General features: G+C 37.9%; 1 protein-coding gene across 1 annotated transcript; it reads right to left on the bottom strand.

Moving 5' to 3' along the window:
- BUB1B (BUB1 mitotic checkpoint serine/threonine kinase B) lies at nt 1-23,362 on the bottom strand (the record flags this gene model as incomplete). The annotated part of the gene is made up of 23 exons (XM_084287983.1): nt 1-193; nt 3,956-4,062; nt 4,426-4,597; nt 6,151-6,293; nt 6,974-7,135; nt 7,411-7,523; nt 7,693-7,836; nt 9,958-10,130; nt 11,025-11,311; nt 12,772-12,874; nt 13,249-13,333; nt 13,536-13,628; nt 14,141-14,193; nt 14,473-14,570; nt 15,985-16,100; nt 16,386-16,609; nt 18,037-18,131; nt 19,668-19,867; nt 19,983-20,161; nt 20,267-20,463; nt 21,335-21,479; nt 21,749-21,808; nt 23,220-23,362. The coding sequence occupies 23 exons, from the start codon at nt 23,360-23,362 to the stop codon at nt 1-3; spliced, it is 3,285 nt and encodes a 1,094-aa protein (XP_084144109.1).
- Between the last annotated feature and the right edge of the window lie 4,364 nt (nt 23,363-27,726).

Here is a 27,726-nt window from a genome sequence, read left to right as displayed (position 1 = left end):
TCAGATAAAGTTGTCCAAGACGACGATGTCTCCCAGTGCTGCTGCTAAGAATTCATAAAGATGTTTCTGGAAACCGCTGTCAAACTTGTCACTTAGTTCCTCTCTCAACTCCCTCAGCAGAGGCACTGTGGATTTACCATCTGCATTCAAAAATCGCTCAAAAAGTTTATGCCAGAAATCACCACCAACAGTCCTAAAACAAACAGAGTAATTTTCAGTGAAACTGTAGGCACACATAATATGTTTGTCAATATTTCCACTTATATTCAGCACTATATGCCTTGGGAAGACCAATAACAACATTTTCATCCATATATAAGGGAAAACTAGGAATGTTGTTTGGTTTATGTGTAGGGCTCTTTCTCCAGCAGGCTTCTTCATATCTAAACATGCTGTTTCACAGTTCTATCAAAAGCAATGCTTTTACAGTGAACTCTTCTAGTGTACTTGACCACTATTACCAGCCACAGAGACACAGCACTTCTAAATGAGTTAGCAAGAGGATTTTTTGCACCAAAGTTGACAGATTCCTTTTTCATGAATAAGGGGCAGATATAACTCTTAAACTCTCATTTACAGGCTGTTTCCTAGTCAATATTAAAGAAAAGCTCCAAGAAAAAAAAAAAAAGGGTGGTTTACAGCCAGTTTTTAAACTCTTTGGAGTTTTGTTTTTTAACCTCTACCTTCCATCTGTCAGAATTCCCATACAGAGAGCATTTCAAAGAAAATTAATAGTAATAAATACCATCTCACAGATGTCACAGATATACCCACACAACATGAAAAGGGTGACTCATTAAAGTCTGTGAAAACTAGTATCAGAGCTAATATTTTGTTCTTCAGTCTTGCTCTGAAGACCATAGACTGTGCTGTTTCTGATTACTGAAGTACTTTTCCCCTTTAAGCCAGGAGTTATGCTGGCTTTTGAACAAATTATCCACCTCTGCTTTATGTAAGTGACTCACAAAACAGCAGCAGTCTTAGTCTCATCTCAGAGAGAATCTGACCTGTACTATTACAGTAATAACTCTTACATTTTCTAAGATAATGAAGCCATACAGAACCCAATAAAAAAAGACATGAGATCACTTCCTTCACAGCAAGTAAGGGGGAAAAGCAGAGGATGTTACATGTTGGTAAGTATGTCTAAAGAGTTAATGAGTGACAAAAATAGTCCTAAAATTTTAAACACATTTTCTGTATGATAGCCCTTATCAGCCTGCACAGATGAAGTTTCCTAAAATAACATGGTGAAAATAGAAAAACTAAAAAAAAAAATAAATACTTCTGGAACTGAACAGTTTCCATCAGTAACATGCTAAAATTCCCTACCAAAAAAAAAGATTGAATTCAACCTTATAGTAAGGCTCAAAAATCAAAATAGAAACTCGATCAAAATTCACATTCTATCTTTCCAGAAGTCTTCACCATACTGTTTAACTGAATTGCTCTGCATTCATTCTGTCAGCTTTTAAGGCAGCACTGAGTGCCACTGGGTCTCCAAGGCCATTTTTGTGCTTTGCCTTGCAATTTTCAACTTGCAAGGATAGAGCACAAGATTAAGTAATATCCATCAAATGGGGAGTACTTTAATTGGGCAGACCCTTCTGGTGGATGAAGGCTCCCTGCAGCAGTAAACCAGCTTGTCAAAGATTACTTGAGTACTTATTGAGAGCTTCAAATTGACTGGAGGAAGGGTCATTAGCTGTTAGTAAGAACCAGACACACCAAAAGATTTTAAGTGTGAATGCAGAACTTTGCCAAGCAAGAAAAAAATCAGTGCAGATTCCTAATTCCTACATAATGAAGTACACCATTTACACTGTTGGTAGAACGCTTAAGGATAACACGTTTATATAGGTGTTTTAGTTACACCTTTATTGGAATTCTTGATATTGAAAAAATTAGTAAAGAAGAATGACAGGCACAACCACATTTTCAGCAGCAAAATAATAAACAGGACTGAAAATAAGTTATTTCTATTTACAACTCCAGAGAAAAGACATAAACCAATGTACCCAAGTGTGAAAAGAGTCATTACAGCCTGGGTTCAGCCATACAAAACACATGCCCAGACTTCACCTTCTTCCTTAAGTCTCCTCTAACTCCACACAGTTCTGTGATAAATGCTCTTCTACCCAAGTCTCCCTCTACTTTGAGCCCTTCCTTCAATCCAATGGCTGCAGTTTTGACCCAAATACCTTTCCAACTGACTCCTTCTCTCCAAACTCCCCATAATGGTCAGTCCTATCCTTCCAAACTCAGACTTTCTATACCTGATACTCACATACTCCTGGTCCAGTTATCCAAAGTTACTGTTATTTTTCTCATACCCACATCCTGATGAGGTCCCTAACACCCTTTCTCAGCTCAGACCTTGATTGGCTTCATCTGTTGTAGCTCAATTTCATCTTTTGTAGAACAAAAATGAATAAAAATTAAAAAGCAACACTTCAGAAATGTATCCCACTATCCCCAAAAATACTGCAAAAAATGGATTATGTGCTGATAGAAATGAATATACAGGAGTCCTATTTTTCAGAACAGGTCAGCTTTACTTAAAGATACGAAGTGTCAGAATACCTGTCAGTAGAAAGACAAAGTCAGTTTCCATCAATGATTTAGCTGATGGGGAGAGGTTGGAAGGAGGAATGTTCCAGTATTTCTGAAACTAAGGTGATATAAAGTACATATTTACTGCCAACCTATATATAATTGATATTCATCTCCTCAGAGGTGAATTGCTCTTGGTGATTTTGTTCTTCTCATCTAGTCCTGTAAGTTGATCCTCTTAAGAAAGGAAAAAAAAAAAGCAACTGGGTACAATATGAAGTATATAGTCAGTACCCAGCAGAAGCCTGCTGTAGCTGCATAACTACTGGTATAATTCTATAACAATATGTAAAAAAAAAAAAAGAAAGATATATGCAGAATAAGAGGAGAAGAGAATTTTTCCCTCTCCCTATAACCCAGTTTAAGATGATTTTTTTTCTAATGGTTGAACACAAAGATTTATAAGTAATGCAGGTTGCTAGGGAACTGGACAAATCCCAAATCTGTAGTATGTTTTCTTAAAGCAATAGTTACAGAAGTACATCTACACATCAGGTATAGCTAATATACCATGACCCTGAAATGCAGATAGCTGTCAACCAACTTCTGCTATGAGCAGGAGAGCTCTAGAAAATCCTTATGAAATGCTAAGGCAGAAAAATTCTATAGGATACGACTAATGAAATGAACGAACTTTTAGTTTAAGAACAAACGTGTAGATGAAGGCAGAATAGTGTTATAGCCCCAGCCCTAGCATGTGTCTAAATGGAAACCCTATAAATTAATAACTTAGAACAAATACCAACTTCCAAAGGAGCGGTTGGCTGTGCAGCTTAAATTATCAACGCACAAGAAGAAAAATAATTACAAATTATACTGCTTTCATAACTGTTACAGACAGAACCCTAGTGTCAGTGTCTTAGTAACCCTTCAATAGATCCTGGAATCAAAAAGCAGAAAATCCAAGTAATCACCACTTCTAAAGCAAAAGCTCATGGAATTTTCTTACCACTCACCCACTTATAAACATCTCCAAGCTTTGACTACAAAGTCAAATGAGACACTAAGACTTTCAGACTGGTCTGAAAGGAAAGCAAGACCAAAAATAACAAAAAAACAAAATCGATCATATTGTAACTAGACTGTATGGCTTGTATTCAGCTTAAAACTGTCTCCTACATAACTCTAAGGGTACCAGTAGTAAGTCTAGCAGTACTGGTACTAAGACTAGTAGTTTCAAAAATCAGGCCCCCACAGATCATATGCTTTTGACAGTTACAGCACGAAGAGCTGGGTTTTAAGCTTTGAAAATAGTAACACTAGAAATGAAGGACTAAAGAAAGTGAAGGAAATTGGAAGAAATTTGTTACTTCCCAGTAGCCTCCTCTGAAAAAGGACTTACTCTGATATGTTTTGGCTGATTTTCCAGATGGAATTCTCTTGACAGACCTGGATGTGATCACCAAACAGCATCAAATGGACTATATCTGCAATGCCAACCAAGTCTACCTGCAGTCATAACAAACATTAGAAAGTTCAATTTCTGTTGATTTCTACAGTTCACCACAGATCTCTAATGTTGGTGCTTTTACATATTTAAGTCTGTATTGGTCTCTGCATCAGGATCTTCAGAAGATACTAAGCAAAACAACTTCAAAATAGAATTCTAGTCTTCCTTTACACTCCTAAATACATACAGTAGTCAAGGCACCCAGCAATTCCAGAACAATGCTGCTAACCCCTTCAGTTAATGCCAAAGATGTAAAGCAGATGAGAAATTCTCAGTATTTTCCACAGATTCTATAAAATACAACTTAAACCAAGATTTTGAAAAGGAAACAGAAACTAAGGTATCCTGCCAAACAGACTTACCTGATAAGGAAGGGAACTTTTTGCCAGAAGCTGTTGTCCATGAGGAGTCTGAGATATAGGAAAATTATTGGGCAAGCTTACTTGAGACTTCAATCTCAAATCCACACTGTGAGAGAAATCCACTACCTTCAGAGCTCCTGTCACCTTATCATAACCAAGTAGGTCACAGATACTGAGTAGAGAAAACAAATGAAGCATAAAGCAGACCAACACATAAAAAAACAAATTCAAGAAGCAAGTCTTAGCTACATCAATGCTCCCCTCTGATGGCTAGCTTAAGAACTACTACTGAAAGGTCTTCCCCTGAAAGGGGAACCAACCAGCTGGCAGCTTGAAGCTTACAGATGACACCTGTATCTCCAGAATAGCAATAAGAAACACTAAAGACATTGTTTTGATATTCATCAGTTATCTGAAACTGAGTTGGAGGAACAGGAAAACATCATAACATCTAGTACTTCTCCCTCTCTTTCAAGATATCAAAATAAAAGAAAGAATTAAGAATCATACTTCATTAAACCTTCCCTAGTCCACACACCAGTGAGGACAAACCTAAATGGTAGAAGCAAGTACTTGTATAGATGACAGCTGCCAAGTCAACAATATAAACAGATCACCCTTCTCACTATTTTTATTTATTTATTTATTTATTTTTTAATATTTTCATGCTGTAAGCATACTTCACGATTTTGACTGCATTTACATTATACAACTGTCCTAGGATAGTTTTTTTTTTTTTTTCTATGACACCAAAACCTATAATCATCCTTACTTTTTGGCAGCTAAGATTAGGTTTGCATTTTCCACAGAGAAATCATAATAAACCTACCAGCAGATAACCAAATCCATCACACCACTGTTTGATCAGTGATTTGCAAAATGGGGTGCATGCACCCCAGAAAGCGTGCAAGACAATTCATTGGGGGTGTGTGAAGAACATGTACACGTACTACTAACATACTAATAACTTATAAACAAGTATGCATATATTGGAAGTGACTTCCCTCTTCTTTTCCCCCGATAGGGTTGCACAAGCAAGTTTAGAGACTACTGTGTTAGATGCCTGTAAGTTGAAAGTTACTTTAAAGTCAATAGCTATTTTTAATTTATCAGCAATGACTAAGAACTGCTTCAGTGAATTTATTCTAATGTAATTATATTTGAATCATTAGGTATTCTTTCAGTTACTACCTTCCCACACTCCATTCATAGATCATACTCCAAGGGACATGTGACATTTTAAACTTAATATAGGAATAAGTTTAAAGCAGAAAGCTAGATCTGTGCGTACAGTAAGTTACAAGCTGGACTACAGTGGAAGTTAAGCAACCCATTTAAGAGTGCCTGGGTATTCCAGTTCCATCTGTCCTTTGTTTTCTAATTTTGTGTTTTCCAGATATGCAAGACCAAAGACAAGTTATTCACCAGTATCCAGTTAATTGTCCAGAATTTTGGAAAAGGAGAAATTTGGGAACAGGGACAATAGCAAAAACATTTTATTTAGTATCATATACGTTCTACAGCATCACTATATATTACTGGGGGGGGAGGGCACACAGGCATAAGGTTGACTCCAAAAATGTGTTTTCACTGTTCAGAATTTTGCAGCCTAAAAAAAAAAATGAACTGTTACATCAGTTTCCTACCTAAAAGGGATAAATTACAAAGAGTTATAGCTGAAATCAAGTATTACATATCCTCTCAGATCCATACAAAGAAACTAACCTGTCTCCCAGAAAGAGCACCTCTGGCCTCAGATCTCCATGGACAATTTCTGCTTTGTGGAGCTTCTCAACCACACTCAGGAGATCATGAACAACCAGCAGGATAAATTCCTTTGCGATAGACTTGCAGCCACGAATAAGATCCTGAAAACAAGGAATAAACGTGCATCTGTACGACAGATTAAGTGAAATATTTATAGTTCACCTTCCCCCCCCCCCCACTTAACTGTATAAAGGTAACAGTCCTACCCTAAATTTAGTGTAATCAGGTTTTTCCCATGAACATCCAGCCAGAATTAGAATAACCATTATTAAGAAATGGACAAAAACAGGAGGAAAAATTAAACTTAAGACTGAAATGACTACTTGATTTATACCCTACTTAATTTATACGCAACAACCCAAAATGCACTTACCAGACTTTATTTTAAATGTAAATCCTTCAACAAGTCATTGAGCGCTATGACCTTTCTATGGCAGACAGAACTCATTGAAAGATGCCAAGTTAAACAACGCAGAGTTTTAGATGTAAGCCTTATTGTGAAATAACGTGTGGTTCTGGGCTCAGGTTGTTTATCACTCATGAATAAAGTTTAAAAAAATGGGTTTGTTTCAGAGAAACACATGATCTATAAATGAGAAACCAGCTTTAACTAAGGCTGTAACAGATGGCCTTAATTTGTATGTAGATAAAACAAAGAAGAGGATTTAGATTGCAAGAATAAACACGTGAAGCTATCTTCAGCAATAACCAAAACTCACTATTAAGTACCTATGGAAGAGTTCATGTCTTTTGCAATTGTACTTTGGTTATCTGTACTGACCGCAAGCGTAAAGCGATTTACATCCCTGTGCAGAATCACACAGCCATCCTGGTATAAGAAACAGCTGCAGTTTTCACTGAAGCTTTGGTCAAAGTCAGTATTCAAACGCTCCCGTAATTGAAGTGTGATATAAAAGTCCCAAGGCACAGGCTGAGAATACACCTACAAGAGAATACATAAGAACATTTATTTTTGGAATAAAGCAAAAATTGCTCATCTTCGCATTCTTCTCATCTTTTTAATTCCCAGTTTAGCAAGGAACATTTGCCGCAGTCACAAAATTTGAATATATATCAGCAATTTGAAAAAGGACATGGAATAGCAAACTTCATGCATGGAATTCCAGAAGTCATGGCCAAGTTCACTTACAACGTAAGTTATATCTCATAGGAACTTTATACATGAACTGCAAAATGTTAAAACATCATTTATGTTACCTTTATTACAAATCCCTTTGCATCCAACTGGGCAAAGTTAGCTAGATTCACAAAAAACATCTTGTGTTCTTCATTGGTCCAGTATTCCCATTTGATAGAGTAAGTCTCATCTCCTGTTATGAAAGTTTACATTTCATGAGCTGTCGCAGCAAATGTGCATCCAAGACTGTTCATGTTATTCCCCCTCTACACCACATAAAACTGGTATGCATGAAGTATATTTCAAACCAATTAGAACATCAATAGATCCCTTGCGCTCCCCAGGGTGTCTGGAATACCTACCTAGCTTAATGTCTTTCTCGAACTCCATGACAGGCATAGAGCCAGTCTCCAAATGAAAATCTGGAGAGGCAGTCAAAGATTCTGGCATGGGATCTAAAAGCTTTTTATGCTGTTCAGCACTCCAAAAGAGCAGAGTTAGGTCACCTAGGAAGACAAGTAATAGAAACAGATGAGCTCAATATAGGTGTTGAGTCTCTGAAACGATTGTATCTGTCAAGAAGAAAGTAACTTAGATATTGGAAGCCTTTAATTTAGCTTTCCATCTGCATACAGATTCACTGCATCACCTTTCAGCAAGTCCATTAGTCTCTTCCCAATAGTTTCTTGTTCTATGAAGTGAACATAACTCTATAAGGCAGTTTCAAAAGGGAGAGCATCTCATGAGATTCATGACACTACTGTAGTGTATTGCGAGATGTGCCTTTCACGAGAGACAAAGCTCTGAATTAGATGATGTTCATCTATCTGCTCAGCAACAGCAGAATCCAAAACCATTATTTTGTGAATTAGCTTTCCTGTTTTAAAAACTGTATCTGGAGTAAGTGATCAGTTTGTGCTTTTTGAAGCGATGGGCTTAATTGAAATTAACTTCTCTGAATACAACAGGGTTTTTATTTAGGAAAGAACAGATTGGACTCCAACTCTGCTGTTCTCTACAGTGAGGATTTAATGGATTTCACCTCATGAAAACGTACAAGAAAGTTACATGTAGGTCTCAGTTGCTTTTCTGCATAACAGAAGACACCAGTCAGTGGATGAGATCATCTATCCCAAACCAAGGTAGCCTGAAAAGTATTGGTCTCCAATATCAGGCCAAGTAAAACACATCAGAACTAGAAGGCTTCCGCCAACTTCCTTTCCCAAACACTAAAATGGTGTCACCCATTACTAATTATAATCTTTCACAGCACAGAAGTAAGAAAGTGTTATTATCTACTATTGTACTTATTTAAAAGCATTGTGTTTAGTACAAGTAAGTCCATGGAAGCAGATCCAGGAAATATTGTACTTTATAGGCTAAACACATGTTCTATTGTATCACTACAAATTTCATAGTTCTGTGAAATTTATGAGTAATAAACTGTCAAATGCCTGAAGTAATTTTTCCTGCTATGCAGCATGAAGTATTACTTATTACTACATCCAGGTTGATAACTGCACTTCAAGGGAGATGTGCAGAAAGGGAGGAAGAAAGAGTAATAAGAGAAAAAAAGACCATTAGAGCAACTGAACAAATGCCTTCTCTTTCTGAAAATAGGGAAAGATCTTGCATCCTTCTCCAAACAGTAGCAAATATGAAGAAGTGTAGGATCTAGCTGAAGTGCCAGCTACGTTTGCAGCACTCTTCTAATAATTTTCTCCTAATTTTACTTTGATTCCAGTTCCTGAGTTCCTGATCATGCTTCATCAGGAAACATGAGTGGTACAACAGACTTCTTAAATAATGTAGTCTAGAGCTACACAACAACATATTGTTCCTTAAAGTAGATACACAGAATTTTCAGATACACACGTCTGATTAAAATGTCATAAACCGAAATCAAAGGAGGCAAAAGAGGTTAAATATCTTGAAAACTTGTTCAATACAAACTTAATGGTACTAGCCAGGTTTTGAAGGTAGTGACAGTTTCTGTATTAATTGTAACAATGTTCTATAACAGAGAAACAAAAGGTCTTTGTCTCGAAGAGATAAATTAACTATGAAAGTATTGGTTTTGTTTTTCTTCAATGAGAATAAAATACTGCAAAGACACACTACTGTTTACAGAAAATTTAGAGTGTAGAGAAAATTTCATACTTGTTTCAAATTTAAACTTCAAATTCATTGGCCTTTTTCAATGTGGCAGCTACTGGCCTATGAAGAGAACAGTGTGATAATAGAAGAAAAAGTCAAAACAAAGCTGTCTTAAGTATTCTCCCTACCATCCAGACAGAATTTTTCATTTCTGCATTTAACCTCAACTCTCACACATTCTCTGCAATAATACCTTAAAAAAAACTTCTCTATCACCTTAAAGAAACTGTCCATTACATTAAATATTTGTCTTCCGGACACTGACAAGCACCCTATACTACATACCTCAAGTGGTAGCACTATATAGTACAGAAAAATGACAAGTTCAGTCACAAGACAGTATAGTGGGAAATACACAGAAAATAGAGTAAAACATAAGATACGCAGAAGCACTACAGAGTAACTATGGCAGATGCAAGTTATTTGTTGAAAGTGAAATTCAATTTAGTACTAACCAGTAATGTTTTCACTGATACCTCCAGAATCAGTAATTGTTTCAGCAGGCAAAGTCTGAGCAAGTTCCAGTTTCTCAGGGATGTGCAGGTATTTAATTGTGGATATTTGTGTAACAGAAAGAGAAGATCCCGAGGAAACAGAAGAACCTGATGAACGAGTATCTTCCAGGCTTGCTTCCATGATTGGACTGTGAATAAAGGACATCATCTATTCAGACTTTCAAAAAATGCAAGGTATGACCAGTGAAAGGATACCGTGCACTCCTAGACTTTTTTTTTTTTGTAAAAGAAGAAGCCCTTCCCTATCCTTTCTGGAAAGTGTACAACTGTGTTGAAACAACATTTTAGTTTCAATGAGTTCACAATCAGAATCCTAATCTACAGCTGACTTCTCTTCTTAAATAGAACTGCTACAGTGGAAGAGAATGACAAATGTTTATTACTACCTCATTCTGGTAGCTGCACCAAAATTCAGACCAACAATGCTTTTAAAGCAGTGAAGAGGGGTAGGAGAAAGAAAAATCACTCTTGATTTTCCGTCTTAACTATAATCAGCATGTCTTCCCAGGGAACTTACTAAACACACACCTTCAGGTTGTTATACATGTTTACACATTAACAGCTAGCAAATCAAACTCAGTTCTGAATTAAGTAAATGCTATACAGTAGATGCTTTTTTATTTACAGTGGTAAGAAACAGCAGTTTTTTATTCCTTCTCTCCAGCTTTTCTCCTCTGTAGAAGCCTAAGCCATAATCACCAGATCTATTTTATATACTGAAGTGACTACAGAAACAAATATAACTGATTCTGCTTTTATTCTCCTGTTACGAAGTCAGAATATGCTTATGAATTTCTTTACAAATTAATCGGTAGAAAAAGCATGAAGTCTTGCAACAAACATGAAGAGATGATTGAGCTTGCTATTACTTCTTATATCTGCTTAAGGCAAAATGGATCCTGACCTAGAGAAAGCATTCATTATACTCTGATCTCTTCAGAAAATTGTTTCTTCAGAAACAATAGTAAAAGCACAACCAAAGAGACACGAAAAGGGGCTTAAGATGCAGTGCTGTTAATTACCTCAGTTTATTTACTGAATGAACTTCATTGTATGTCCCCTCACAAACTGGTGTGTTTTGATTCGGAGGCGCACTCTTCGATTCTGGACAGTCTTCCTTCAGAACACTCTGTGAATAAGCAGGATCTGGGATTCTCTGAGCTAACACCCCGTGAAAGGGAGTTGAGGCAAGATGGGCAGCCCTAACAAAGTCACATGTGTCTTCTGGGTTGGCACAAAGGGTTTTGTTCTTGTAGGAGCCTGTCACAATTGCATCTTCAGACAAAGGCTCAATTCCATTCAGCTCATCCTGGAACAGGTAAAAAAGACAATGAAAAGGCTGTAGATAGTGTCAAATGACTTATTTTTAACTGAAAAGCTATCTTCTACTCTCTCCCCTCTTTCCTGTTAGGGGATTCAAAAGTTCTGCCAAGATGTGCTTCAAACATAGCTTCCTTCCACAAACAAGAAGTATATAAAACATGTCATACAAGCAATTAATAAGTATATCATATTTTAAAAAATAATTGAAAATTACTTACGTTTATCTGCAAGTATAACAATAAAATTTAGTTACTGAATTTTTAAACTGGAATAATTATCTCCCATAATAGTGTTCTCTCTCTGTCTTCAACCCTGTTATACTTCATGTGACTCTTTTAGTCATTCCAGTCCCACAGGTATCGATTACCTAATCAGTATGAAGAACACTTCTTCCTTCCGTTTCTTCCACCCCACCACCTTCCAACTTGGCTCTGACATCCAGACTCTGCATACTCCACTTACATCTCTCATTCCAATTGAGTAACTGAACCCTAACCATAACATAATTGCATTTTTCTCCCCTCAGAAAAGTCTATCATTGTTTACCTTCTAGAGTGTTGCAGAGCTGTCAGGCATTGCCAAAGACTACTTGGTATCTAATGCCCTAGAAGTACCTCTCTCAGTTCAGTTATAATTGCATTATTCAAGTGTTGATTGGTCAGGACTCCTACATACGGGCATGGCATCAAGACACGTTAGGAAATGAGTGCAGAGATTTAAAGGAGTCACATAGGTGACAGTGTTAGGCATTGAAGTAAAAGCTGCACTCTACAGATATCCAGACTGACTCCGGAACCAAACTCAGTATGATGATTACCATGAATTATTTAACCCTATTTCATATTGTAGCTGTACAAAAAATCCTTCTCAGCTCAGAATAAAATCCTCTAACTCTTTAAAGCACCAGCCTAAAGGTCTACTGCAGCATGCAGTAACCAAATCCTTTGAGACAACAGCTAACACCTCTACTGAAAGCTTTACAAGTATCTGCAAGACTCATACAGAGACATCAGATCAAGACAGCTTAGGAAGCCAGTGCAGAGATTTAGAGGAGTCTCATACGTGGCTCTTTAGGTAACAGGAGCTGAGATGTTTGGATGTGTGGCAATAAAGTGGATGGAACAGGATGCAGTGCTTGAGAGTTATGCTCAATCACAAAAGCTTTTTCAAATTTGAGTGAAGAATCCTGACCACTAATCCATTGCTTATAATCTGGAAGACTCTCTACCATTATCTCCGTATTAGTCAGGTTAAAGCCTAATAAAAACGTTAATTCCAGTGAAATATGAACTGATTCTATAAACATCACGCAATTCAAGTATTGGCATGCCAGACAGAAGCTTAGATCTCACATCAGTTCAGCCAGTCTCACTCAGTTCAACAGTAGGACATTCTTTTTTGATTTCTCCTTGACAGGAAATTGTTTCCTTTAAACTGTTTCCTTACACAGGCTTCTGGTGGTATGTTTTCCTTTGCAGTGGCAGATTCTGAAGGTTTACGAACAGCGAGAGGGCATCGGGCACTTTTCTTTGTATTATCTGTAAAACAACTAAGATAAGAGTTAAATGTCATTGAATATTTATTAGAGTAGCTTCCAGTCTTCAACAACTTCCTCTCAAGAGTTTAATCCACTGAACATTTCAATCTACCATTTTATACTACAGAACTACCAACAGATTGCAATATATACTACTCTCCTGAAAAAGAAAAAGCTTATATAACACCCTGAACAGCTGTAAGCTTGAGGAACAACAACACAATTTCTTGTCATCATGGACATCCCAAGCAGAATAATGAAAGGAAAAAAAAAACACAAATATAAAAACCCACATCTGTTCAAGGAAGAGACTAATTCAGCTGATAAGGTAGTTTGAAATTGTTTTTCCCTTCTCCCTCTAAAATCTAGGCCTTGAGTAATTCTACCTTATGTTCTGGTTTGCTGAAGTAGATGATTCGTCAAATATGGAGAAAGGCATAGACGGATATGTTGATGGAAGGAAAACTACATCTAAAGAGAAAAACAAGAGGCTCTATTATATCAACAGTTTTTCTACAACATATAAATGCTACTTACAACATCTAATACTTAAAAATACTAGTCCTGACAGGAAGTTAGAGCTGACAAAGAAACTTTAGAGAACAAGCTTTAATTTGTCATGTTAAACAACCACACTTTTACCACATTAATCAACTTGTTTTCTAGAACACACCTTCAAATTTTTCTCTTTTCCCAAGGCTGGCCTTATCCCTCTGCTCCTCCTGTTCATCCTCAGAGGATAAAAACACACTTCCTCCTCGTGTATCTGGGCATACATCAAGAGACTGGATAACCTCTGCTAACAGCAACAGTAGTCAATTACTTTCAAAAGTAAGTTTCCTTCAGCACATAGCACATATCCATACCAACAAAACTGAAAATGTAATTTATAATTATATCCTTCTACCAAATCGTCAAAGGAAAAAAGGAAATGACTTAAGACATTATCAATCTTAACATGAGTTTTATGTATGCAGTCTTACTCGAATCTGCAAAAAGAGTATAAAAGCAGAAGAAAATCTTCAGCTGTTAAAAGAAAAATTATCTTCTTCCTGAAAGACTCTTGAAATGATGAAAGTTCTCAGAAACTCAGATGCTCAGTCTCTTGTTTAGTATACTTAAAAGTGCTGGACACTAACACTTTCTCATTTTCATTCCTCTATTCCATATAGGCTTTTTTTTTTTTTTTTTAGCTTGTTGCTGTTCTGCTATTCATGTAGGAGAACACTTTCCATCAATGCAGCCTTCTCATTACTGCTAAAAAATTTAAATCCTTACCTTCGGAACAAGATGGTTTGCGCAGCTTAATATCTTCTGAGGGCTGGTATTCACTGTAAACAAGATACAAGCTTACATTTTATACACTCACAAAACATAAGTAAACTTCATAAAAAGGGCAAGCCAAGTTGACCTATGCTATCCATAAAAAAAATTAAAATTATTCTCAAACAGAAGTTTATCTTCACACAATTTCTGTTCAAATTCTGGTTACAGGCTGATGCCTAGGGTTACATCCACTCTTTCTGTTAAAACATAAGTAATGTGGAACGCTGTTTAAGTAATTGTACCCACAGGTTCTCATTGCTGGAAAAAAAAAAATCCTTTATTACCTTTCCAAGCGAGGCTCTTTCACCCCAAGTTCTGTTGCACTTGAAAAAGTAAGTTCTTCTTGTCCCAGAGATGGAAGAGGCTTTGTTATCTCTGTTGGCTGTAGGAACAAAGACATATTTTGGTTCTACAGGTATGGAATCACAGACCATACAACAAGATTCCAGGAACAGTATAGTATGACATTCCCATGTGGGTCATGAGAACTCTGATGCATTAATGATTGTCTTCGTACATTTTTATTGTACTCAATTAGTTGCATGATAGAGAGACTCCATTCTTATGTTCAGCCCAGTTACAGTGTATAGATTTTACTCTTTGCAACTCTGTAATTTTCATAGGAACTTTTAAGTACACTGCAACTATTAAAGACGTTTTGTAACTGTTTTTTAACATAGTTTACATCAAAGTAGGAGCACTTTGCATTTCATCATTTAAAAAAAATTATCCTTAAATCTTTGTTCTGGAAATGAGGACTGGGGGTACTGGAGGTATTGGGAGCAGTAGGAGAAAATAAAATACTCTATTGGCCCAATGTAGAGAAAAGGAAAAGCTTTAAAATAATTAACTTTTACTTGTTACCTACAACCTGTAGGAAAGTTGGGGTTTAAGTACTTCTGCAAACATAAGAACAGGTTGGGTGATATCTTTTTGCTAAAAAACAAAAACAACTATAAATAACACTACCAAGAGAACAAACTATACTTGCTTCAAAGATACTCTGATCAAGACTGCTCTGCATATAGAAAAAAATTAATACATGGTAGAGCATACTATCTATAAGATGTGGAGACAAATCTCAGATATGGCTTGTGTACTGATTCTAGCTGGGTAGAATTAATTTTAGTCATAGCTGATTCTGTGGTGCTATATTTTGGATCTGTGAAATTAGGTAGTACTTCCCATCTTCTGGTGAGAAGTAGTGAACTCCTTATTTTGCTTTTGCTTATTAATTTGTTTGTATCTCAACTCACAAGTTTTCCCCAGTTGTAACCTTGTGAATCTTCCTCCCACTATGGGGAGTGAGAAAGCAGCTGTGCTGCCTACAGCATTTAACAAAACACTTTGCCACCTTTTCACTCCTTTCCCTAGTTCCAGTTTCTTCTGTCTTCTTTTGCACTACAACTTCTCTATATAAAAGGAAACTGCATGCGAGTGGCCTGAAAGAGCAATTCAATCTCAAGCATTTAGTATGACTTTTTTTTTTAAAAAAAGGAAAGAAGAAAGCTCATTATACCTGAGCATAAGGCATCTTGTCAGATTTTACATAGCAGCAATACTTGTAAAATTAAGTTAGACTACAAGACTTGAAGTCTTTGATTACACCCTTATACTGGAAGGACATTTAAGAAATATTTCTGAACTTTCTTTTACTGGGTGACACTTAATGCACACGATACAACAGACTGAAGTACCCTTTCAAAAAAAGGAAAGCCAAACATAAGATATTGTACTCTTAATAGTACTTGTAAATAGTAGCTATTTGTAGAAGTTCAGGTAAACGAGGACAATACCTGTTCACATGATTGTTGCTGCTGCTTGTCACCTTCTTTCTCTTTTAATTTCTTCTCCAGAGCCTCAATTTTCCTTTGTATTTCTTCCTTCTTCTGCATTATGGCCTGAAACTCCTCTAAGGAAGAAAAGCTTACATGGCACAGTATGTATTTCACACATGATCCATTATCAAGCCTGAATTCTTTTTAAAGAGACTAAAACCTCTGGTGGTCTTTCCCCATTTCCTGTGTTACACACTAAGCTTTCACCTATGTTGCTTTCTTTGTACTTCAGACCAGTTAAGTAATCAATCCAGTAGAAAAAAGCAGCTGCAATAATAGAGGTTTCTTTATACTGACAAGAAGTCTGATTTTATGATTTTATCTCAGAAGAACTTATGTCATCCCATTCTGAAGCATACCTTCAGCTTTCTTTTTTGCTTTCTTCCTGTAGACTTCAGCTCGAATCTCTTCCAATGAGAACTCTTCCACTCCTGCATAAACTTTGTCTTTACAGTACATCACCATCTCTTTTTCTTGAGAATCCAGACGTTGATTTTGCACCCGCCATAGTGGATCCTCCTCCTTCTGAGGCTTGCGAGCACTTAAAACACTGTTTATGCTCGGATCAATCTTGCAGGGAGTCCTGAAAACACAAGCACTTATTACTCGGATCATATGCACTTCACCAAAACACTGTAAAAAGATTATAGGCAAGAAATCAGCAAATTTCAGAAACCAGCTGCAGAATAAGTCTACAGACATTCTGTTGTGTTGACAAACAAGAAAAATGGAATGATCGTACATAAAAGGGAAGAATATCAAGTCAGAAAAAAGCGTTGATAAGACCAAGCCAAGAGCATATAAAGTTCTTATGATACTCTGAATTGTTGTGCATTCTGAAGTGTGATCTGTTTTTACTTTAGTTCCATCAGTCTGTGTGACCATACCAATGCCAAGTCCCCACTCATCCTACAAAACAGATTTTACCTGACAAAAAAAAAAAAAAAAAAAAAAAAGAACAGAACAACAAAAACAGAAGAACTTAAAAATAAAAGGTCTTTGGCTAGATTGAGCTTGGCATTTTAGATTCAGGGGATAAAAAAAGATCTACGACACAATAAGCAAGTAGTTTGCTCAAGGAAAATATTCTGCATACTAAGTGACAGAAAGAAGTTGCCTATTACAAAAACTAATATACCTGTGCAGTGAAAGAAGCCAAGAGAGCAGCATGTCAAATCTAATTTTAATACCATCACTGTTTTCCAGGAGAAAGTCTTATAGCTAAAACAGTTTTTATTTATTTAGCATTCTTAAATCATGGTATGTCCTTGGTCAGAGCTACTTTGCAGTCCACATGCAACATACAAAGCCCATAGGAAAGATCTATGCTGCCAAACACTTTTCAGAATTCTTTGATTACACGTAATTTAAAACCAAAGAAGCAGCCTGTAATATCATACATTCTTTTCCACCTTTCTCTTAGGGAGAAACTATGCTTTCTATAGCGATCATCAGCCAGCAGAAAAAGAAAGTTAAGCAGCTTTGCAAAATATCACATTTTCCTCTGCTGTAACAAAACAGTGAGTGCTGTACGAGCAGGAAGGTTATTTCAGGCAAAATTGCATACTCCTCCATAACCTATGCAACACTGTTGTCATGGAAACTGACAGCTTCTTTCAGTATAAAACTCTGGATAGGTTGAGCACAGAGGAAGATAAGAGGAAAACAGCAGTAAGCCTCTGTCAATTTGGGGCTGCTTTCATAGCAAGTAGCATCCTAAGAGAGGTAACTGTGGTTTTGTTTCAATATGCTGAGTCAAGCCATTAAAATATTTAACATGTATAAATGTGATACAGGCTCCCCCAAAATGAGCACACCCAAATATTTCCCATACCCTTATGCATCCTCCACTGAAGCCTCTGCCATCAAGCTGAAATACTAAGAGCTTCCAGACTGACAGATTTTAAGATTTACTTAGATCTAAAAGCTCAATTACCTGGCTAAGTCAGAATATTACAAATCAGCTTTGATAATCTCAGATGCAGGTATCATTTCAAACTGAAAACTCACATGACTTGCTGCTGAGACGATTCTTCTACATATGGGGTGAAAGTGGTCATTGGACAGGGCATTTCAATGCCAGAATTTGCACTGCTGTGAGGACGCTGAAAAAGGAAGAGTTAGTGTTAGCAGCCTAAAGACTCATTGTTAGCTTCTCTTTTCTTCTGGTAACTGAATCTCCTTCCCCCCTCCCCCCGCCCTCCAGTGTGGGATATTTGGTGGTTTCGTTACTAAGAATTAAACTTGATACTTTTCACAAGACATAAATTTAAAAGACTACCTCTTTTCTGATACACAGATAGTTACAGACCAGTCAGTTGGGCACTAGCACCTAAAAAAAGCAAGACAACTCCTGCATGTCCTCGTCAGGATTTATGTTCTTTATTATTCTGACGGAACATTGGTCTAGCAGGGTATTCCATTTTCTCCTCATTTGTTTTCCAGAAACACTATAGACATTTTTCAGCCAAGATTGTCTCAATCATATAATACTATTGTTTCTGCTGCCCACTAAGAACCTCCAAGACTTCTCCATTTTCTTCTCAAGGACCATTCCTGCACCACAGAAATCCCTTAACTGCTTTTGGAGCCAGATACAGATGGCATCAAGTCTGATATCATTCTGCTGTCATCTACCTACTTGAAATTCTCCTGGATTCCCAAGAAGAAAGTTTTATGTAGTAGGGATATTTCAAACTGGTTTCCAATTAGTTTACACTACTGGAACAAACCTTCTGTCATCCCCTTTTCCATCTACTGGCAAGCTTCTTTATATTGTTAGGATTAATATTTAATTGGTACAGTTCTCCAGTTCTTTTGATCTTAACTCTTCTGTTTTCATCACTAACACTCCAAACAGACTTGCAGAATGCTGTACATGCCTTATTTTCATATGCTAGACAATGAGTTCTTCTTGCACGTACGTATTTTATGTTTGGGTAGGTGTTACGTGGTCTCCTCTAGAGAGGCCCAGACAGGCCTGAGAGGTGGGCCTGTGCAAACCTCTTGAGGTTCAAGAAGGCCAACTGCAAGGTCCTGCCCCTGGGCTAGGGCAATCCCGAGCACAAATACAGGCTGGGTAGAGAATAGAAAGAATTTGTGGATGCCCTATCCCTGTAGGTGTTCAAGATCAGCTGGGTTGGGGCTCTGGGCAACCTGGTCTAGTGGAAGGTGACCCTGCCCATGGCAGGGGGGCTGGAACCAGATGGCCTTTAAGGTCTCTTCCAGTCCAAACCATTCTATATCAATAGAACTTTTGCTCCCTTTTCTATAGAAATAACTAGTGTCTGGCTTCTCTCTTTCTTTGCAGAACCTAGTTTTACCTCATATTCTTAGCCTAGCAATGTCTTTGGAGGGCAGGAAAACTACCTATTTTTTTGGTTAGCAAGAATTATGAATTTGGCTTCAGAAATAAAGTTTTTAGAAATTATTTTAGCAAGATCAGCTTGTTAAACCTGACTAGGTTACACAGGGACAGAGAGTCTTCAGGAAGAAACTAGAAAGTTTGGTTGCTATCTATAGAAACAAATCCCAGGAAAGCGAAAAAGAACATGACCTTTGTCTCAGTTATCAAAAAGACTGACTTACATACACTTTCCTCTCTTTTTTTTTTTTTGCCAGTCTACTTTGAGACTGCTTACCCTTCCAGAATTCCAAGGACCTGCGCTTTGTTCATTCTCCTTGGCCCTTGGAACTGGAGGTGCTGCCCATGACTGTGGCGTAAGTACAGAAATTTCAGGTCCAGAAGCCAAAGATGAATTTTCATCAAACACAGCAAAACCTGGATTCTTTGAAAGCTGCTGAGAAGTTAGAGTCTGGAGACTTCTGTTTTGGTTTGTGGCTGTAAGTAAGAGATTTATGCAAATTAACCTTTAGCCTACTGTACTCAAATGAAAATTCCACATTGAAAGGGTATAAATTTTCCATTAATGTGTGACTCTAGCAATTGACTGTACCTTTCAGCGCATCTCCTACACGACTAATTGGAGCTCTCACTTTTTTCTTTCCCCTGCCTTTTAGATCTGCCAGTGAGCTTCTCTGAGGTTCTTCAGTTCCCAGAAGACTGGTGTCTCTTTCATCAGTATCTTCCTCAAGCCCCAGTAGTGTCTGCCGAGAAACACGGGTCTGAAACTGCCTGAGAAAAAAAAATATCGGAGAAGTCAGCAAAAACTTCACTGTACCAGATATCCACTAGAGCCCATAAAACTGTTCTAAGCTCTTCTCTTAGCTACAAACTTACCTGTGATGTGACTGAAGTTTGTCCAAAGGCTCAGCCTTGCGGTTAAGGCCTTCCTGGAATACTGAATCAGCTTTTTTAAAGCTTCCTCTAGCCTCGAGTTCTTCTGCCCATGTGATATAGAGTAGTGCCAATGTTGTACCAATTTCCTGGCTATGCAGGTAACTGTATAGATCCAAGGGCTCATTACAGCAATTTCCCTGAAACAAAAGTATTTCGGTAATTATAAAGGATTCCAAGTCAATGTCTGCTTTTTGATATCCCCTGCAACACATTTATCTCAATAGAAGTCCTACAGAAGCAGCTGTTAGGCCAGAACATATGACTGTATCATGTCATGGTGCACAAAAAAAAGGAACTCAACAGGAGAAGGAGGAATACCTCTGACTTCTTGTATGTATTTGTCAATATTAGCAGCCCCATTAGTCTAGTTTACATGTTCAGAGTATCAAATTCAAGTTTTTTAGCTAGTTCATTGACTGAAATGTAATTTTAATACTCCAGAGAATAGTTACTTCATCCTTACATAAAGGACAATTTATTATTGGTCCAGGGACTGGTAAATCAGTTGAGGAAGCTGGACTTGGAGAAAGTCCCATTAAGATGACAAGAATAGCAACAACAAAAATTATAGCAAAGCAGAGACAAGCCAAGACCAGAACATATTCAAGTTTTTCTTAAGCATAGGATATGGATACAAGACACTTGCAAGTTAATGAGTTGTAGGACAGATATTACACCTAAAATGTATCTTTAAACCATTTTTATGTTCTCCCAATATACATAAAGAATCAAGCTTCACTCATTCCAACTAGATTTTCCAAAACAAAACATAGGGTGTATACCACTGTCCAAACTGAATGATCATGAAAAACATCTGAAGATTGTATTCAGAATGTGAAATGGGAATTCCAGAATAAGTAACATGTTTTCAGATAAAATTTCTAACATTGCACTTGTTGTACAACATGCTTTTTGACTCAGTTACTAAGAGAAATCAGGTTAACGCTGCAAATGACATGACAAATACAAGAAAAACTATCATCCAATGGATTTTCTAAAAATACTCACAAACTTGAGCCATAGATTAAGATAGCGAGGATCTTTATAGTATCTCTTCTCTTCATTGAGCGCTCTCACTGCCCTTTCCAATACTGCTGAGAGATTGCTTTCCTTTCCACCCTGGGGGAAGGTTTGCTCTGTCCACTTGATGTAGCTAGAAATGGAATATATTCATAAGAAGTCAGTTCTGCATAACATACACAGCTTCTGTTTCAATACAACATAACAAAAGTTGAATAAACATTAGGTATAGTATTGAAACAGATGCTACAGATTATTAATAAGAAGCTCCAACTAATTTTTTTTAATTAATTTATTATTAAATTAGAATCATGTTTTCTAAGCTCTTACAAGAATATCTAACATTTCAGTGACACAGATCTAATGATTTTATTATTTCTTCTGGAGTAGAAAGAAGCTTACCGGTCCCAGACATCCAATGGATCATCACCAGAATAAAATCGGATCTCTGATTCAAACTCTCTAGAAAAATAATAGTAATTATAATTATTATATATATACACACACATATATATGTATGTGTATATATATATATGTATGTATGTGTGTGTATATATATATATATATATATATATATATATATATATAAATCCATCCAATAAATTGCATGTTTTCTACTCTGTAAAGTAAGACCTTCACTCTCACTCATACCTTTTTTTTTTTAAAAAAAAAAAAAAATAAAGAAGTGTAAATGAAGTAAGGTAGGTTTTATATATTTAGACTTGATCTTTTACTGAGACCTGGAGAAGCTAAAATAAACATCCCTTTTGCACTCTTCTTCAAAAGGAATGCATAAGAAGCATTTATTTAAGAAGAACAGAAATACACTGAAACAACCTTTATGAAGTATACTTCCAAGAACAACTACTACCCTAAAACCCATATGGTCTCCCATGTGAGAGACCAATAGAACACTTGTTCTCTTATGAAAAGTTATTAGAGATATTAAAAATCTAATTTTCACATGAAACATCTTTTACCTAAATATATTATTAAAGTATATAATTGGGGTTGGATTACAGAAGACAATGGAAAGTGATGACAATCAGACAACTACAGAACCACACCACAGAGCACAGTGAAGACATCTAAAGGGCCACACTGATAGTCGCTATCTTGCCTTGTTGTTCAACTCCCATGCATCATTCCATTCCTACAACATGATGGCTTTGCTCTCAGGCAGCAAAATAAAAGTCAAGAAAGAAAGCCACTTAGCAGTGTGAGTCAGATAAAAACATTGGCTTGTGCTAAGTAGTGGCTCTCACTTTGCCCTGTAGAACTCCACAGGCAGTCCCTTGTTCAGGGTAATGATGCACAATGCAATTGCTCACCACCTGCCGACCAATGCCCAGCCTATCCCTGAGTAGTCGGCCCCCCCATCCCGGCTAGCCACCTCTATATATTGTTTAGCATATCAAATGGTATGGAATAACCCTTTGGCCAGTTTAGGTCAGCTGTCCTGGGTCTGTCCCCTCCCAGACTGCCCGCCAGCAGGACAGAGCAAGAAGGTGAGAAGCCCTTAGCTTTGTGCAAGCACTGCTCTGCAACAACTAAAACATCAGTGCGTTATCAACGTTCTTCTCATTCTACATCCAAAACATTGCACCCTAGCAGCTACTGGGAGGAAAATTAACTCCGTCCTAGCTGAAACCAGAACAATACTTCATTGCAAACCTAAAAATAACCATCTGTGCTGTGCAGCATCCACAAGTACCTAAGCCCTAAGTACCTGTAGCACAGCACTAGCACAAATCTCTCTCTAATCTTCTGTTTTTCTATACTTTTAAAACACTGGTACACATAAGAAGGTGTAGAAACATTGACAAGAAGGCAGGAAGGTAAGGGAAAACAAGGTGTCTAAAATCTTGCTCACTGTTTTTTGAGCTGAACAGCAGTGTGAGTGGAAGCCTCCTGCTGAGCCAGTGCTTCCTGCAAGGTGGACATGACCCGGCCCTGCTTGAGGGGCTGCACATTCTCTTTGCTCAGCTCCCACTCATCATTGCAGTCTTGCGACATGACAGCCTCTCCTTTAAATTCTGCATTGAGAGCAAAAACAGTAAGATATCGATACATTAGGTAGGATAGTACCCTAAAACCTGATAGATCTGGCTTTCAGCAGCCTATCCAGCGCACACTCGGCGTAGCCTTACACATATCACACAGACCTCACGCTTCAGACATTCAGCACTTCATTCCCCGTCACAGCAATCACACGAAAGCAGAGCTAAGCCCTCCTCTACGATCAAGAACCCCAGCCAGGAGATCTCAGGGGGAAAAACACTGAGACCAAGGCGCCCCCACCCCCATCCCCATCCCCATCCCCATCCCCATCCCGCTCCGTGCTTCCCTCGCCCTCCCAACATCACCACCCTCCCTGCGGCCGGCGGGCAGCGACCTCCGGCTGGGGGCAGCCCCCGAGGAGCCGCGCCAGAGGCTCCCTCACGGCAGCGGCGGAGCCCTGAGGGACGATCGCGACGCACCTCCAGCACCACGCCGCAACGTCCACACCGGCCCCGGCCCCCTTCAAATTCAAACCTCCAACCGCCGCCAGCCTCCTCTCCCATTGGCCGCCCCGCTCGCCGCGCCCCATCTGATTGGTTAAAGCCCTGAGCCGCGCCGGTGCCTCATGGGAGTTGTAGTTCACAAGACTTCCAGGAAAAATTGCTAATTAATTCTCTAATTGAAAACTTCATAATTAACCTCACCTGAAAGGCAGCTGCCACCACAGGGAGCAGTCCTGCACCCTCCTTTTCCAGCTCCCGCGTATTCCTGGCACTTCCTTTGCTCAGATCTGTTGCTGACCTGTCTGGCTTTACTGAATTTGCTCAATTCTCTATCATAAAAATGGAAAATAATTCCTTTCGGCGTGCAACCAGCCATTCGATGGGCTTTGTTGTCACAATAAAACTTACTTTTCTGGTGTCTCTCACAAACACAATGCAGGGTTTTGAGCTTCCCAGGCTGGCTCCATGTAACCTGTCAGAACAAAAGACTGTACAGAGGTACTTGCTCAGACTGTAGAAGCAGCATTGCTGTGTTAATGTGATGCTCAGCCCTTTAATTACTTTTTCTTCTAAAGCATTGCAAGGCAGAAACAATTAACCCAATGGGCTGCAATAATACTTCAATAATATTGCTATACTGCTTCTAGAGCCAGAGAATGACATGGAGTGAGAGATCACGTTTTCGTGGTCAGCGCTTAGTTACATGGTATAGGAATGTCCTGAGAGTTAGCCACGTAATAAGATGGGTGAAGTACTTTACAGCTCCCCACAATAATTTCAAGCTGTTCTTGTGTTCCTGCAGACTAACCAAAATCACAGAATCATAGAATGGCTTGCGTTGGAAGGGACCTTAAAGACCATCCAGTTCCAACCCATCTGCCATGGGCACAGTCACCTTCCACTAGACAAGGTTGCCCAAAGCCCCCGAGTCCCTCTCCTGCTTTCTCATAGGCCTTCTTTAGGTACTAAAAATGACTAAAAAGACACAAAAATGAATTTGGGCTAAATGTTTACCTCCCTTTAAGTGACAACTGAGATCTTAATAAAAGCCAGTAGTTTCAGGGAACAGGGCCTGAAGTGTACTCCTATACTGCTCCCTTCTGTGTTTTATATCTGCAAAAAAATAAAATATGAAGCAGCTAAAAAATTGCCTTACACATGAATATTACCCAACGAGTAATGTAGGTTAGCTGCCTGCTCTTATTGTAACTGTGGTAACTAAAAATATCTCTCATAAAGTAAATTGAATATTTTACAAGTAAAAAGTGATATTTTGTTTTTCCCTCACAACAGGCCTTAATAACTTACAAACTCTGAGGGCATTTCTGGTGCCTATGAGTTATGAAACTTTCATACTCACAGAAGAAATGTAATAATCACACATAGCATTTATGTGATATAAATAAAAGGCACAAGTTGATTAAGGAGACATTGAGGAGGCAAGGACAATCCCCAGATAAGGAAGCGTCAGACAGACAGAGAAACAGATGTAAGGACTATAACTCTCGAAACAGAACATTGGAATTCATGATAAAGATACAACAAACAGAAGAATCAGCAAAAGCCAGCTCTTGCAATTAAGAAACGTACCAACTCAACAGAATCCTGACCAAAAGTGAAAAGTACACTGTGAGGAGGACTCGGGGTCTTCCTCCCAAAGACCACTGCCCACGTCCGGAAGACCCCTGCCCGCAATTCTTGGGAGGCTCTACACAGGAGCAAGGTGCTAAAAAGCTAATTAGCATGAGAAACGAGGGAAGGCGGGGATAGGTGATGAATATGTATAGGCGCTTGTAGAATATTAATAGATTGATTGTATAAATTCAAGACTGTTTTTCGCCTTGGGTATGCACGATAGGTGGAGAGATCCCCCGTGCATCCAGCGCTGCAATAAAGAATATACCACTTAAAGAAATTTCAGCTTTGATATTTGAATCTGAGTCCTCTTGTGAGTGCAAGTAAGCAAAGTAAACACAGGGGCATCACAGCTTCATACTTGGAGTTTTTTGTTGCCGCTGTTTTTGTTTTGTTTTGTGGTGGTGGTTTGTTTTGTTTGTTTGTTTGGTTTGGTTTGGTTTAGTGCCTATATCAAAGGCAAGCTGTGATCATATCACTAATGGGTAATTGCTTCTTCAGTGTACGAGTAAGAAACATGTGACTTACTTAAGAAAGATACACGGTCTCACATGCCCCTAACAAATCTGTTACATCTAAACACAAACATTTAACATAGTTATCTTACAATAAAATATATAACATACACATAAAGATACATAAACTCAAGCATAACATCAGGCATAATATGGCCTCTTAATTATTTCAGCTATTCCATTGAGACTTATCACAGAAGAGTTCATGTCAATTTACATAACCTCAAGGTGAGAATCAGAACTGGAATGTATCATTCATCCCAGCAACCTCTCTGTGCCATATTTAACATTAAATAGATGCTGTGTGCTATTGTGAAGCCTGCATACATATTGTCACAGACCTACTTGTGCTCTTACAACAACAGCACAACAGAACTTCCAATGTCTCAGTTTTTATCCACCAATGAAAACTCAAATATGTCCACAGTAATGACAAAGGTCTCCGTCTCATCCTTTCTGGGCTCTTCCAAGAGCCTGTGAAGAAACAAATAGAGAATTACATGTGTGAGAAACTAAGTTGTGTTTTTGCAGTAGAACGTATTTTCAAAGTAGAGTGTCTGGTTTGTTTGTTTGTTTGTTTTTGTTTGTTTGTTTGTTTTGTTTTTGTTGTTGTTGTTTTGTTTTGTTTTGTTTGTTTGTTTGTTTTCAGTAGAAAACTAACTTTTTGTATTCAAAGATAGTTGTGTACTCATAACAAGGATAAATGCTAAGTAGGTAAGTGGACACTAGAACGCCTCACTGTTCCAAAATAAGGTAGAAGACAGAAAAACAGGATGAGAAGTATGAGAAAAGTAAAAACAAAGTTCTCAAAAGTTCTCAAAGTTCTCAAAAAAAAAAAAAAGTTCTCAAAACATAAGAAAGGAGAAAAAAAAAAAAAGGAAAAAGGAGAATAAAAGGTTATGATATACTTACTATAATGCGCTCGTGCTTGCAGGATGCCTGCCATTGCTATCACAAAAAAAAAAAGCTACTTCACTGAGATCCTCACTTGAGCCTATGTTATTGGCTACAGAGTGTTACTCACACATGTAGTGTGATTTCTTAGGCTGTTTCCACAAAATATGGAGTATTTTAACATGCCTAAAAGCATTAATCCAATTTCATTAGTATTCTATCCATAAGGAACAGCATAGGATGTTTTAGAAATGTGGTACAGTGCAGTAAGACACAGTAACAGAGCTGACAATGTTGGGTGCAGAGGAAGCTATCAAAGATGTAGCCTTAGATGGGCGCTTTATTAGACTAGAACCTAGGAAAACCCCATTTCAGAAACTAGGAAACCTCATTTAATGCTTAGATATTTCTGAGAGTGAAACTACTTTTTCTCTCTTTTGTCTGATGCATTACAGGAGCCTTCCAAGACTTTAATCTCATAGAATTTCAGAGAAACCCGTGTTAGAATAACCAGTTTCCAAATTTGAGAACAGACTACTTTATCTAAGTTGTTTGAAGAAGAAAAGGTAAGGTTTGGAAAAAAAAAAAAAAAAAAAAAAAAGAAAAAACTTGAGCAGCTGTTGGAGAGAAGGTACAAGACATTCATCACTTCAGTCACTGTAAAGTACACTAAGGCCTCCTCTGAGCCTTCTTTTCTCCAAGCTAAGCAACCTGGGCTCCCTCAGCAGCTCCTCATAGGATTTGTTCTCTAGACCCTTTGCCAGTTTTTTGTCCCTCTATGGACACGCTCCAGCACCTCGATGTTCTTCTTGTAGTGAGGGGCACAGAACTG

The sequence above is a fragment of the Netta rufina genome, assembly GCF_964035555.1.
Source record: "Netta rufina genome assembly, chromosome: 5".
Lineage (NCBI taxonomy): Eukaryota > Metazoa > Chordata > Aves > Anseriformes > Anatidae > Netta > Netta rufina.
Note: the sequence above shows the minus strand (reverse complement) of the source record. Positions and strands in the feature narration are given on the sequence as shown.